A 15,186-nucleotide genomic window follows, 5' to 3' on the forward strand; every position below is an offset into this window, starting at 1 on the left:
GTATTCATGCACAGATTTGTCATCAGGTACTATAAATCACTTAACGTCCGCCTTCCTCAAATTATTTGATTTTTCAATTTTTTGTCTCTTTGAAGCAATCATATCTTTGGTTCTAATTGAGTTACGGAGTTCATTTTAGCCTAAGAACACTCAGTGGATCAAGCTCTTTCATTTCAGCTCTTAACTATTCAAATTGGTTGATTTTGAGGAAAGTTATGAGTGCACATTCAATTTGACATCTCATTTCTTCAACATGTTTTCTCATTGAAGCAATCATATCTTTCGTTCTAAGTGAGGTACGCAATTTGTTTTGGTCTAAAAACCCTCAGTGGATCAAGCGCTTTCTTTTGAGGTAATAACTTCTTAAATTGGTAGATTCTGAGAAAAGTTATGAGTACATTTGTCTCCATGACGAAGATCTTTGAAGGACTTTTTAACAGTTCGGTGCGTAGTGTTGTTCCAAGGAACATTTCATTCAATTTCTTTGTGTGATGTATTTTCTAGTGTTTTCTTGACATAATATTACATTCTATTACCACAGCAGATCATGGGCTTTATTTCATTAACTCGAAACTTTGCAAATACATCTGTGAGGATTGTAAAGAACAACACCATACTCTGTACATTGCGGGCGGAGCCAGCAGAAAACTGCTAGTTTGGAATAAAATGAATGTAGAATTTAATAAAAGTGAAGAGGAAAAAGCTTTTCTTAAGGAACGGCTCTTTTCAGGGTTGAATTTTGAGTTATTTAGTGAATTGTTGTGCTATAATTTGGAATAAGCCTAAATTGTTATTCTAGACCAGGCCTTACTACTACTACTACTACTACTACTACTACTACTACTAAGTCAGTCTCTGCCATAAGTATGCACACTGCTCATTCAAACAGTGTATCAGAGTAGGGATCGAATAACTGGAATACTATGAAGAACCAGTGTGTTACGTTCCAGCTGTATCAGAAAATGTATGACCAGAGTAATGGCATGCTACGGAAGAAAGTTTTCTAAGTCCCCGGATATTTACCGCCAATATTCAGTCAGGCTGTTATACTCCGTACGCAGCAGTAATCCCATTTATCGGGGTTGAGAGGCAGCATAAGAGACAAATAACATCACAACAAACAAGGGTCAATGTAATGTTATTGTTGATCAATGTTATGCGCTTTTGATATTGTAGGCCTTTACATTTAGTTTTCTTCCGACTCTGAAATACCACTATCATAGTTGGTACGGTAAAACTGAATAAAACATGAATGATCGGAAATTGTATTCTCTGTAACTTTTGTTATGTAGTACTTTTCGATAGGATCAAAAACATAGGTATTTAAAAATTAAATTTTAGGCACCTTCCCCTAAACTACAATTTCATCCAGGGTGAATAAAATTGTTTATAGCCTAGACTGTAGTTTCTTAATCCCTGATTCTGTAGGCCTATACCGATTTTCATTAAATTCTGTTAACCCATTTTCTCGTGGCGTAGCATCAATATGGACTTAGCAACAAAAATACAAATTCATGAATATCTGTGTTATCATAGCCGGTACGGTAAAACTGTACAAGACATAAATGGTCGGAAATTTAATTCTATATAACTTTGGTTATGTAGTATTTATCAATACGACCAATAATAATATAAATATTTGAAAATTAAATTTTACGTCTTTCCCTAAACTACCATTTCATTCAGCGTGAATAAAATTATTTATAGCCTAGATTGTAGTAGCTCATTCTCTGACTTTGTATACCAGTTTTTGATGAGATAGGACCACTAATGATGTAAATATTTGAGAATTAAATTTTTATGCCTTCCCCTAAACTACCATTTCACTCAGCATGAATAAAATTATTTATAACCTAGATTGTAGTGACTTATTCCCTGATTTTGCATACCAATTCCTATTATGATAGGACCACTAATAACATGAATATTTTAAAATTAAAATTTAGGCCTTCCCCTAAACTACCATTTCTATCACCGTGAATAAAATTATTTATGGATTAGATTGTAGCGACTTATTCCCCGGCGATGTATACTGATTTCTATTAAATTCTCTTTAGTCGTTTTCTAGTGATGCATTGTAACAGTTCAAATCCCGTTACAAGGTGATATCTGTATTTTTATTATTATTTTATCTGTGATATTATTATTATTATTACTATTATTATTATTATTATTATTATGTCCGTATTATTATTATTTTATCTGTGAGATTACTATTATTGTAATATAATTATTATTCAATTCAATTCTGCAATGCTTGTCGCTTGCATGATTGTAGTTAACTGTATGCATATATATGTGTGTGTAGATTAACACTAAAGACATGTACAGTAAAGAGTTGCTGTATATCAGATGTGGATGTGACATTGTTACATTGTGCAATACTGCTGGAGTAACTGTCAAGTCATGGCTACGTCATGGCTACGTCATCGTGAGCATTTAGCGATGAGTTCAGTTTCTTTGAGTATCCCTGGCCGCTCCGGGCGATTTCACTATTACATGTAATAGTTTGAGGCAAGGTGGGAGTAGATCATTGTTATTTCTGGAGGTTATATAGGTGCGTCAACTAACGTCTATAAAAGGTGGCTGCATATTGTAGCGTCAGACATTATTCTACTGGAAGGAGAGGCCACAGTTGGCCATTAAGTGAACGAGATGGACTGACCTCAGTCAGTCAACGGGAGTCATTAGTTAAACGGAAGGTGAAGAGAGAAGAAGTGGATGGTGAACAGTGATGGAGTCATAGGAGGATACACTTGCAAAGAAGTCATACCATACAGACTTACAAAGAAGTCATATGATATGGAGAAGAAGCAGTCACATGGATACATCACCAAATTAGGCGTGACGCATCTACAGTAAACACCAGATCTAAGGAATACGTCGTAATTACACTCAAAGTGTTGAAGGTACAGTCAAGTGAACCAGTGAGGGATATATTTCGTATAAAATTGTTAAATGCCCGGTCAAGAAGAATTCAAATTCATGCCTAGTTTTTTTCAGTTGCAATGTCATAATTTCATATTCTCATCTGTTTTATCGCAACAAGACTTACTATATTTTATTGAAATTATTTCAAGAATATATTTTGTTCTATCAAATTAATATTTTGTTTCATTTCCAGAGTAGAATCACTTAACCCCTAATTTAATGGGGAAACCTAACGCCAATCTCCTTTACCCAGAACTTATATGGTATGTTGTCAAAAGTAAGCTTATTACCCCACACCCTAGAGATAGTCAAGATTCTCATTCCATTACTGCTGCACTGAGTGGTAGCTGGCGCCCTTCAAATAACGTATGTGTAAGTAAGCAGGTAAGAAGTAAGTGTGAGTACAAGGTCTGACGATTGTGTATTTTATTTAATGAATATTAATTTTCTTATTTTTCAATTTAAATTCAGATTAGTATATTTTCAAGTAAGTAAACGAGTTAGGAACAACTACAGCGTGTACATACATACATACATACATACATACAGACAGACAGACAGACAGACAGACAGACAGACAGACAGACAGACAGACAGACAGACAGACAGACAGACAGACAGACAGACAGACAGACAGACAGACAGACAGACAGACAGACAGACAGAAATTACGGAAAAGTAAAAAGTGCATTTCCTTGTTACTGTGCACATGACTGATGTAGAAATACCATTCTTTTCAAATTCTGAGCAATGTACAGATGAAACTCTTATTTTATATATATATATTGTACCATTATATCTGACTGCAAGCATGGATATTTAACGCAGTAATAATTTTTTCAGTAGGGCGCTGTTGTGAGGGCGTGATGCTATACAGAGAGCGGGAATCGAGAAGGTGATTTCCCGAGGCAAGGCGGCGTCAGGTGTGACGAAGAAAGAACATGTGAGGAAGAGAGAAGAGAGATGGGATTGTGTTGGAGGGAGAGACCTGCCATCTTAACAAAGATTTTAGCGGGAGCAGACAGGCCCACCACATTACGGAAATTGAGCAGTAATTCCCGTAATTGAAGGTTTTTCAAGAAAATAAAAAGGAGGAAATGGCTACTAGAATTTTACGAAACGGTAGATACCTCTAAGATTATTAACATAGGATTAGATCAATAAATATGTTCCACGCAGAACCACCGTGGGAAGCTCTGTAGTGGCCACATTCCAGACTCAAGTTGTTTCTCGGGACTTCCCCTGGCGTCCTTAGGTGTGCGGCCTCATATATAAGCTGAGTGATATGGGGGGAGAGCATCCAGTTGACTATCATATTGCTGCCGGCACGCGTCGCACGTCTGCCTAGATTGCTCCAGAAACCCTTTGTTCAGAACAAAGACAGTGTATAATTATTACAGTGCGATTAAGTATTACAGTGCGATAACTTTGATCCAGTGGATAGGAGACTTACGGAGACAGGTGTGGATCTGTAAGTGGCGCTATATTCAGATACTTATCAATGAGATCGCGTGTGCTTAATGCTATCAGTAACCATAGAAAGCTGTACTTGCAGACTCAACGAAATAGCGGTAGGGGCGAAGCTCCCGAGGTGCCGAGGATGTGTGGACAATAGACTGTGGAGGTCTATATTTATTCTCTGATAGAATGTTGAATCCAAATTAAGCAGGTGTAAAAACAAGAACTGAGGAGATAGTTTCTAGAGCAGAAAATAGTTTGTGGTACAGTACACAAGTTAGCGAATACGCAGTTATATGTGAAGGGAGGACGAGGAGTGTGCATTGCAAGGTGTTAGCGCTGTGTGCTAGCTCAACCTAAGTAAATGTCCAGAATGTGGCGTAGTGGTTAAAGTGAATCTCTCATTATAGTAAGAAGTCGAGGTATTCCGAGGGGAGTGAGCGTCAACCTAAGTAAATGTCCAGAATGTGGCGTAGTGGTTAAAGTGAATCTCTCATTATAGTAAGAAGTCGAGGTATTCCGAGGGGAGTGAGCGGCTAGAACTTCAGAACGTGGCTGCAAAGACGTCACCTTGAACGAGGCATCCCTCAAGACGAAGGCAGCACTATGGACCAGTGGGACAGGAAGAATGGACTCCAAGGATCGAACCTGGATGAGACATCCATCATGATGTGCTAAATCATGCTAGCCATAACCGGAGGGAGAGACGAGGAGACTAATTAAGATAAGTGAATCAATGAATTATTAGATGTATGGTAGAGTTAAGGTATCACGCAGAGATAGTAGAATTAAACGTGTAAATATTCATATAGGATTTGATGGTGGCCCATCAGGCTGCATAGTAAGATTGTTTGATATCTACGGGTAAGAGTAGTTAGATTTGTTTTCTTGTATCTTTATATAAAGCAGACAATGAGGTAATATTTGTTATTGCGGCAAGACGTAATATGCCTTGTGATACATATATGTTTGCGTACTATTGTCCGGATAATTTTCCTTGGGGTCGATCGTGAAATACATGTTACTTATAGGATTTGGCAATATAGGTAATTCCCATTATATTCTAGGGGAAGGGCCGATATACATGCGCTGTGTAAGGTGTGCAGGCTGATGACATCTATTTGTAAAGGGGCTCTACTTACGTGTGTTAGACGGGCGTAAACTATAGCGGAGGCGCAGGTTTTAAAGCTATTCGACTCTGGGCTACTCTGCCAAATGTGGGGCTTGAACCTCTGACTCCCGAGATTACTGTTGTCACGCCGCATATTGGCGGGGATGGTTTGATATGATTGAATGGTAGAACACTTTATGGGATTCGACTACGACCCGAGTGGGTGGTTAATTGAAGTCAGGAGCGTGATGTGAGATGTGTTTTTTCCTCACTTATTTTATGCCATTGGATGGTATGTGTAGAAGCTTGAAAGTCCCTTTGTGAAAGAATGCAGGGTAAGACGTCTAGCGGGAGTTTGTTTACGTTTTTTTGTGTGTGGAAGGGGGCTCCAGACCTGACTTCAGGTCAACGTTCGCCTGCTACGTATTGGGGTGCGCTCGGCCATTTTTAAAGTGCTTTGGAGGTCGGTCATTCTCCTTTGGCAGGGAGTAATTTGCCAAACCATGCGTCATTTAATTTTATCCATTTTACCTTGTATTTCCTTTCTTGTTTGATTCGTATTATTTGAGTTGGGTAGTCTACTAATGTGATCTTGGCACTATACCACTAGTATGATTGCCCTGTTGGCACATGTTTCTGCCTGGTGGACGTGGGTTCACGTCCATGTAAATATAATGTTGAGGGCGCTAGAGTAGGTTATCTTAGTTTATTTTTATTTACCTATTGTGCTGCTAATTTTTGTGTATGTAAATATCCCTGTATGGGAGGAACTTTCTTAATAGTGGAAATCTCTGCAGGTATCCTGGTTCTACCATTATATCATGTTATGTCGCAGACATAGGGATGTAGTTTCCAAGAACACATCCGGTTTTCCTTTCCTTGGTTCACGGATCGATAAATCTCAGCATAACGTCATCATCCAGTCTGTATTTGCTTGTGGTCATTTTAATTTGTAGAGGTGAGCCTTCGGCGCACGTATTTCGGCACTACAGGTGCAATCCTTGTAATTAACTTGTGTTATGAATACAAACTTATGCTCAAAACTCTGATCATAGCGAAAGTGTTCCTCATTTAGTAGTTTAATGTAGTATAGAGTTCCCCATGATCCTCTCGTCATAAGAACCCAAAATCAACGACCCTTTTCTGCCGATGGTAGCTGAGCTGGAGCCCGTATGCAAGAACAAGAAGAGCAGGTAGGTATCATCCTGCAGTAGTAATGTGCCCTGTAGGGTACAATATATAGATGGTAACTTCTTTTAGTTGTGTTGGTTTTTGGGGCATAATTTCTGTTTGTTTTTTTTAAATTATATTTTGAGGTCAATTTTATTTGCAATGTTTTGAAGTTCTGATATCTGTATTTTTGCTTCTTTTATGTCCACTGCTAGGAATGCTAAATCGTCAGCGAAACCCAGGTAATTTGTTTTGATTTTTCGGCCAATCTTTATTTTGGGGGGATTTTTACTAAACCATTCCCTCATTACCATTTCTAGAGCACAATTAAATAATAGCGGTAAGAGCCCATCTCCCTGCCGTAGGTGTTAGTGAGAGTCAATTTTATCATGTTTATTAACCTTTAGAATACCAGAGAGCGCAAAAGCGTTCCTCGGCGAGTGAGCGAAAATTGCCGGGAATGCAATAGCACTCCTTACGAGGGCAGTTTTGTATTTGCTTGTAGTTCTTAGTTTCCGGACATATTGCAGCACAATGCAGGTGATCTAGACTCTTCGGAACTGTAGTTTCTAAATCTACCACAACTATCGCGCCAATCGCTTTATTTACAGAGATATGATTTTATCAAAGTGACCTATAATCTGTACACCGTAAAAGTTTGTGAGTAGGAAAATGGCCGCTTCAGCCGCGCTCGATGTGTTCGAGAATGATGACGATTTAGCTGAATATATTAACAGAGTCTGTACCGATGACGACTATACTGAGTCTGATGAAGATGTAGCTATATGAGGGTCATGTAATAATGATGTTGGTGATGTTATTTCAGAGACAGGAAGTGAGTGTAGCAATGACATTCCACAGTACAATAAACCTCGTGCTCGTGATATTGTCATTATAGTGAAAGTGACTGAGATGCTGATTTGGAAAGTGACGGAAATGAAGACAGTGTAGGCCGTGATGCAGGCAGCAATGACAACAATGCCTATATGCATAATACAGGGTTCAGTGAAGTTTCAGTTGGAAATGACACCCGGTTCGAGCCCTCCCCACTGTATCTCGAAACACCCGGTCATAAAATATTCTTTAAATTAGAAACTTTAGTGCCTAGGTTATTGAAAGTTTGCAGATAGTGAACCAAGAGCATGCATCTGCAGACAATAATATTTTTCAGTGTGTAATTTTAATTTTGATTTGTGTTTCTCTATCTCAATTTCGACTTTTCAATTTTCATTTTGATAATTGTTAAACTAATATTTTTTTATATGTTATAGTGTTAATATAACATAGCTTGTGAATTTAAAAACATGTAAAGAACGTCCTTTTCTATGATAAGTTAAAATGTCGGAGGCATATCTTCAATAATAAGAAAGTTATAATGATTTTACTGAAACATTGCAATTTCTTAAAAATAAGCCTGGTATTCTTCGCATACACTACCTATAAGCGACTGGTACTAAAAGGGTTAATTTGGGGTGTAGTCCGAAGTGTCTAAAAATTTTAAACAGAGATTCTCTATGGATGCAATCATAAGCTTTCTTGAAATCTAAAAATGTTATCAGTAGGTCTCGGATGTTTAAGACCTAATAATAGCCCAAATAAGCAAGCAAATATGATCTCAAAAGTGAAAAAATATGACCTCAAAAGTGGAGAAATATGACGAAAAAATTACAAAAATGACCCGAAAATGATTAATCTAAATATGGACATTTTTTGTAAATTATAAATCGAAGGGGCAATTCCTTCGGTACATATTTGTTAACTAAATTCTTTATTATTACTTTCATATTAATTTTCTGAATATACATGTTTAGCAGTTATTCACAGTCTATTGTCCTTGATTCACTTATCGAACATTTGTGAAAACAGCTATGAAGTACCGGTACTAGGTTCGATAAGATTATCAGATCACACAACATTTTAAAACTCAAAACATGTTTTCCCCCTGTAGTGGTGGTTTAACATACGAGAAAACTAGAAATCAATCTATTTTTTAAATATTTTGGAATGTTCAAGACCATATTTTAATAATATTATTAAATGCGCTAAAATTTAAATTGAGCACCACGAAACGAATTAAGTAGATGTCTTTCAATACATTATGGTAGGGCGGCCGGGACTACAGTGCAAACTGACATATCTTTTTCATTCTTCTCCGCAGGTGGAATCGAAGTGTATGACAAGATTCATTTTCAAATCATCACGCGCGAAAAAACTCCGATTATCACTTAACACATTCTTGTAAGAAGAGAAGCTCGTTTCTACGTCACAAGGTTATTGGTGTATATTTAAATCATGTAAAAGGTGCAGTGAGTCTTCATTCTATACAAACGGTATTCCACTTGTATTAACTGCAGATGTGATACCGGTACCGAGAAGCAGTTTTTTGAACACTAGTTCGCATTCGATAAGTTGATTTCGTACAGGTACAGCTGTCATCAGACCGCCAAAATATGACAGAAATATGACGTTTCTACGAAAATAGCTCAAAATATGACCTTACGACAAAAAATAGCCAAAATATGCATTTATATGGCAAATAAAAATCGCTTAATTGTGACGATAATCACCTGATTTGCACCAACATACAAGAAGGCAAGAAAATAGAGACAAATAACAAATATGACTTTTCCTAAACATCCGAGCCCTAGTTATCAGCATATCTCTGTTTCTTCTCCTGTTATAGTCCATTATCAACTTAAGACTCATGATCTGATCAGGACATCTCCTCCAGGGTCTGAAACCACCTTGATATTCACTTAGTTCTGTCTCAAGTTGTAAACTTATCCTATTAAGGATGATAATTGAAAATATATATATATATATATATATATATGTATAATTTTTTTTTTTTTTTTGCTAGTTGCTTAACGTTGCACCGACACAGATAGGTCTTATGGTGACGATGGGAGAGGAAAGGGCTAGGAGTGGGAGGGAAGCGGGCGTGGCCTTAATTAAGGTACAGCCCCAGCATTTGCCTGGTGTGAAAATGGGAAACCACGGAAAACCATCTTCAGGGCTGCCGACAGTGGGGTTTGAACATACTATCTCCCGAATACTGGATACCAGCCGCACTAAAGTGACTGCAGCTATCGAGCTCGGTAAAATATTTTGCATATTATGTCTAGGAGCGTGATTCCCCTGTAGTTTTTAGGGTCGGTTTTGTCTCCTTTATTGTGCAGTGGGTGAATGAGGGCTGTTGTCCAGTGTTCTGGTAGTTCTTCTTTAATCCAGATAGAGACAAGTTGTTGATGGAGGGCAACTTTTGCTGATGTTCCTGCATATTTCCAGATTTCCGCAAAGGTCTGATCTTCTCCTGGCGCTTTGTAGTTTTTTAATTTATTCAGAGCTTGGTAGACTTCTTTTATTGTGGGAGGATTGATGTTCTCTGGTGGTGTTTTTATCGGGGTGTTGTTGTCCAAATGAAGGAGTTCTGTAGGTTCCTCATAATTTAAAAGATTGTTGAAATATTTAGCCAGAAGATCTACGTCTTTATTGTTATGAGCCAGCTTATCATTTTCATCCTTCATCAGTAGGGTCGGGGGTTCATATTTTTGGAGCTGCTTTCTGAAGATTTTGTAGTAGTCCCTTGACTGAGTTTTATTGAATTGTTCTTCAATTAACTGCAGTGTGTCCTTATGATGTCTTTTTATTCTTCTTAAGACTTGGGTAGTTTCTTTTCTCTGTTTTACTAGATTTTGATAGGATATTTCTGTTTTTTGGGACTGATGTAATCATGCCTGATGTCTTTTCTCCACTGTTTCATCACATTCACTGTTCCACCATTGGTGTTTTTTACGTGGTTCAATTGGAGCCAGATCTTCTGCAATTTGTTTAAGGTTGTGTACAGTGATTTTTATTTTTTCAGTTGCTTTCTGGAAATTTTTGTTGTTGATTAGCTCGGTAGGATCTATTTTTCTTTTAGTTTTAAGGGCTTGCTTTCGCTGTCTCCTCTGGGAAGTGAGTTTAATTTTAATTTTAACTACGTAGTGATCTGAACCTGTGTCTATTCCTCGGAGGACTTTGACGTCATAGATCTCTTTGTGGTGGTATTTGTCCATGCAGATGTGATCCAGTTGCCATTCTCCTTTAGTGTAGTCAGGGTGTTTCCATGTTTTGAGTTTTTGAGGTTTCCTCTTAGAACATGTAGATTTTGAGATTAAATTATGATTTCTACAGAGGTCAACTAGTCTCTCTCCATTTTTACTTGTTTTCTTGTGTGCTGGCCATTTTCCGATGATGTCACAGTATTTTCTTTCTCTACCTAGTTGAGCGTTGAAGTCGCCTATTAATAATTTTACATGGTGTTTGGGGATGTTATCTATGGTCTGGTCCAATAGGTCCCAAAATTCTTCTGTTTCCTCATTGTCTTTTGAGGAGTTGTTTTTATCATTAGTGGGAGCATGGGCATTTATTATAGTATAGATTTTATTAGATGCCTTTAAGGTGAGCGTTGAGAGTCGTGGAGACTGTGATTTGAATTCTTGAACTGTGTTTATTATTTTAAGGCTGAACAAAAATCCTGTTCCAAATTGTGAGACATTCTTCATCACTCTCTTCCCAGGTATACCTTTATAAAGTATGTACCCTTGAGATTCCAAGGCAACCTGGTCAGTATTTCTAATTTCCTGTAATCCCATGATAAGAATTTTGTGTTGGTCCATTATGTCGGTGACCACTTTTAGTTTACCAGTTTGCATGAGTGAGTTTATATTGTGTGTAGAGAAGTACGTTATCTGCTTTGGTTTGATTCTTGATTTTGTCTTGTTCGTGTATGAGCTACTGGGGTATTTCCGTGCCTCCGACTTCACAGTATCTTTTAGGTGGCAGCCCACCGTATCCGACTGCTGCCTTCTCTGAAGTCCTGGTTCAGCCAGTGGAGTATTCCTTAAAAGACCTTTCATGGTTGACTGTCAAGGTGTCACCTGTGTGGGACTAGGTCCCGAATTACAACCCTGGATGTGACCCAGTGAGGTGATAATGAGGCCTCTCCTCTGGAGTACGGATGCCTTGTGCAGCCACCCCTAACCTGGAGAATAGACGCTGCATAATGGATTCCAGTGGCATTTCCTCCACTGTGGGGACCATCACCCCACCTAGAGGGGCTCATTCGCCCGAAGCCGTTGGCCCCCTTAGGGAGTCACGTTATTTCCCGCCGCCCAACACTCAGCGTTGGCAGTTTTACAGCTAGGTGCCAGACCAGCAAACCCTCTCATTCCGAACTTGGGACCGGACAATGGCGGAGTCCAATATCAATAACACAGATATCCAGATATGCCCATCATTTCCTGCTTTTCAAGAGTGTTTAATGCAAAAAGTCATGATCAGAATGAAGCTTCTGAGTTGCTTCTTGATTTCTACTTTAAAATGGGAAGCCCACCATAATTACAACAGCGCTAAACTGGAATGGTGTGTTGCATCAAAAATGTTCCAAGGAGAGTCGTACATCAGATTAAGACCTAAACAAATAACGACGAAGTTTGCAACAACATGTGAGCTTAAGGAATCTTTTCCAAATTTAGCAAGACTAGCTGCTATTGGACTGTCCATACCTGTGAGCATAGGTGAATGTGAAAGGGGATTTTCGGCTTTGAAGAAAGTTATAAACTGTTTGAGGAATTGTATGACGCAGACCACACTCAAAAACTTCATGCTAATTTTACTAGAGGGACCAGACTCAACAGAATTCAATTACGTAAGAACTGCAGACACCTGGGCCTCAAAGAAGAAAAGATGAATCAACATATAAAGCATCATACTAAAAGTAAATTTCAATTTTGTAATGGTAGAAAAAGAAATATCTTATTTTGTATTGTTCATGATAACAGTGAAGAAATAGTTCAATTTCGTAGTTAATGTTTACTTCTCTGATATTATTTTTAATGCCTAAGGGGAATAGATTGGAATTTTATCATTCATTTTTGAAGTAGTATTCCCCCACCCGGCTACTTATTCCTGCCACCTGGCTGACAATAATTTCTGGGGAGAACACTGTGGAATGCTATTAAGCATGCAGTATTCAGGGATTTATACCAAAAGATAAACACACAAACCCTAAGGGATTGGAAATTTATTATTATTATTATTATTTAAGATTATTTCAAACATGTATAGAAATACATTTCTCAGTAAACGAACATATTCTTCCAAATTTCTGGTCATTTTTTTAATTTTTTAAAAATTATTCTATAGGCTATTTTTAGGTCATCAATATCTGAGCCCCGGTAATAAGTCTTGCAGCGTAATCTCATCTCTTAAAAAAAAAAAGCAAAGCAATGTCATCTCCATACAGGCCATGAAAATCCTAATAATAATAATAATAATAATAATAATAATAATAATAATAATAATAATAATAATAATAATAATAATAATAATAATAATAATAATAATGTTATTAGTTTTCTCGTCCCACTAACAACATTTTAAGGTTTTCTGAGATGCCGAGGTGCCGGAATTTAGTCCCACATGAGTTCTTTTATGTGCCAGTAAATCTTCCGACACGAGGCTGACATATTTGAACACCTTCAAATACCACCGGACTGAGCCAAGTTCGAATCTGCCAAGTTGGGGTCAGAAGGCCAGTGTCTCAACCGTCTGAGCCACTCAGCCCGGCATGAAAACCCTAGGAGGAGTGAAAGGTAAAGGCTTCCACTATCCGCAACCTCGGCTCTTGGTGGGGTAGAATGGTTAGCTCTGTGCCCAGCTACCTTAGCCCCCAGGACTAACCTGGTACTCATTTTTGGTGTAGGCTGAGTAAACGTCCTAAAGTGGAAATCTCGTTTCCTCAATTATTTTTACTTTCCGTCGGGGAATCAAACCCACATCCTTCTGGGTGAACCAAGCACACCTTTAGCGCATCAGTCAGGCAACCCCTAATCTCATATCACAGGTGAATGTTTATTTGAAGCAATAAAAGATTAAAATCAAAGTACCCTGCTAAAGATTAGAACACAAGAGACATGTTAATTTTGTTTTCAATTAGCTTGACCTCTACTTAGTAGAGACCTGTACATACCAGAAATAATGTATGGTACTATCTGATTTCATTATAAACAGTTTTCACTGCATTAAGTAACTAAAGCAATAGGAGTCATTCTGTGATAGAAGTCCTGTATAAACATGCACATGGCAGAAACAGAAACATATATTAGCACAAGACTACATAAATTTTAAAACAAACCTTATAGATACTGTCGATTTCATTTGACACATGTTCAAAGCAATTCATAAATTTGTCATAGCGGTCCTTTTTAACACGTCCAAAATTCAACTTAGCTTTACGGGCATGACGCCGTGCAGTCTCAAACTCCTTGTTAGTTTCTTGCAACTTCTCACGAGCTATGTCCAACTTTTGCATTGCCTAAAAAAGAAGTAAATAAATAGAGTTATGAAATATGAACTAAAATACTCTGGATAAAACAACAGTAAAGAACATTAATAAATAACACATTGCATTACTCTTAGAACCACTTACAGGTATGAAATAATAGTAATCTAATGTCTATGCGATTAAGTTCAGCAAAATTGTACTTATAAGCAGAGAAAAACAAATAACACTCTTATGCAACCTATAATAGAAAGTTGGAAAGCAGGAACAATGACAGGATCTACATTAGGAAATTTTCATTATTATAATGAAGGTAAACATGCTTAGCACTTTACATAGAACTTAATCTATAGGGACATAGATCAGCATTTCATTTAAAATTCTCACAAACATTAAACAGGATTTGATTTGACCTTGAAGAAAACTTTACATCAAATTATCTGCACTATCAGTCCCCTTACTATATGTAATGAAACTCCGAACATATGAAAGGTTCCAAAATTACCATTAACATGGAACCACACTTGAAAGGAAATTATGTCAAGTACATCGCATATAGCAACAAGGAAATTGTTGTTATTTTGGTTTAGGAATGTAACTTCAATATCATCAGTCTTTTTTTTTTTCTAGTCATTCAACACTGAACTAACATTTAAAATGATTTTCATTAATGGTGGGACAGGAAAGGAAGAGGCTGTGGGTTTAATCAATGTACAATCCCACAACTGTACCTGCCAGGTGTGAAAATGAGAAATCATGGAACACCATCTTCAGAGCAGTCAATTGCAGACTTCAAGTCCACCACCTCCTGAACGCATGTTTGTGTGTAGTTACCGCATTCAGTTGATGCAGTGTGATAAACTGATATAACTTGAAAACAACATTCTCTCACCCATGGGTAAATAATACAAGTATCGAGCTCGAATTATTATTATTATTATTATTATTATTATTATTTTACAATTATGATTTTTATCATGACTTGTAATGTATGGCTATGAAGTGTTTACATCCATTTAGTATTAGCATTATTATTAATATTTACATAGTCGAATGATCACAGTGTTTGTGAGGTTATGTCGTGAAACATGTACTGTATACATACTTTTATACGAGTTCAATTAATATAAGAACCTGTGTATAATTTATTATTACCTGTATATATGATTTTTAATTCACTACAGAATTG

The 15,186-nt window shown here is 37.3% G+C and overlaps 1 protein-coding gene across 4 annotated transcripts in view; it reads right to left on the reverse strand.

The window, feature by feature from the left end:
• The window catches only part of LOC136864009 (structural maintenance of chromosomes protein 1A), a 679,773-nt gene that overhangs the window by 127,609 nt on the left and 536,978 nt on the right, over positions 1–15,186 (reverse strand). For all 4 annotated transcript variants that reach the window (XR_010859243.2, XR_010859244.2, XR_010859242.2 and 1 more), the window contains exon 21: positions 13,851–14,030. Coding sequence is in view for 1 of the 4 variants with exons in the window: in XM_067140505.2 (XP_066996606.2) it covers positions 13,851–14,030 (180 nt within the window). In the remaining 3 variants the exon portion in view is untranslated. The remainder of the gene's footprint in view (positions 1–13,850; positions 14,031–15,186) is intronic.

Source organism: Anabrus simplex, chromosome 2 (genome assembly GCF_040414725.1).
Source record: "Anabrus simplex isolate iqAnaSimp1 chromosome 2, ASM4041472v1, whole genome shotgun sequence".
NCBI lineage: Eukaryota > Metazoa > Arthropoda > Insecta > Orthoptera > Tettigoniidae > Anabrus > Anabrus simplex.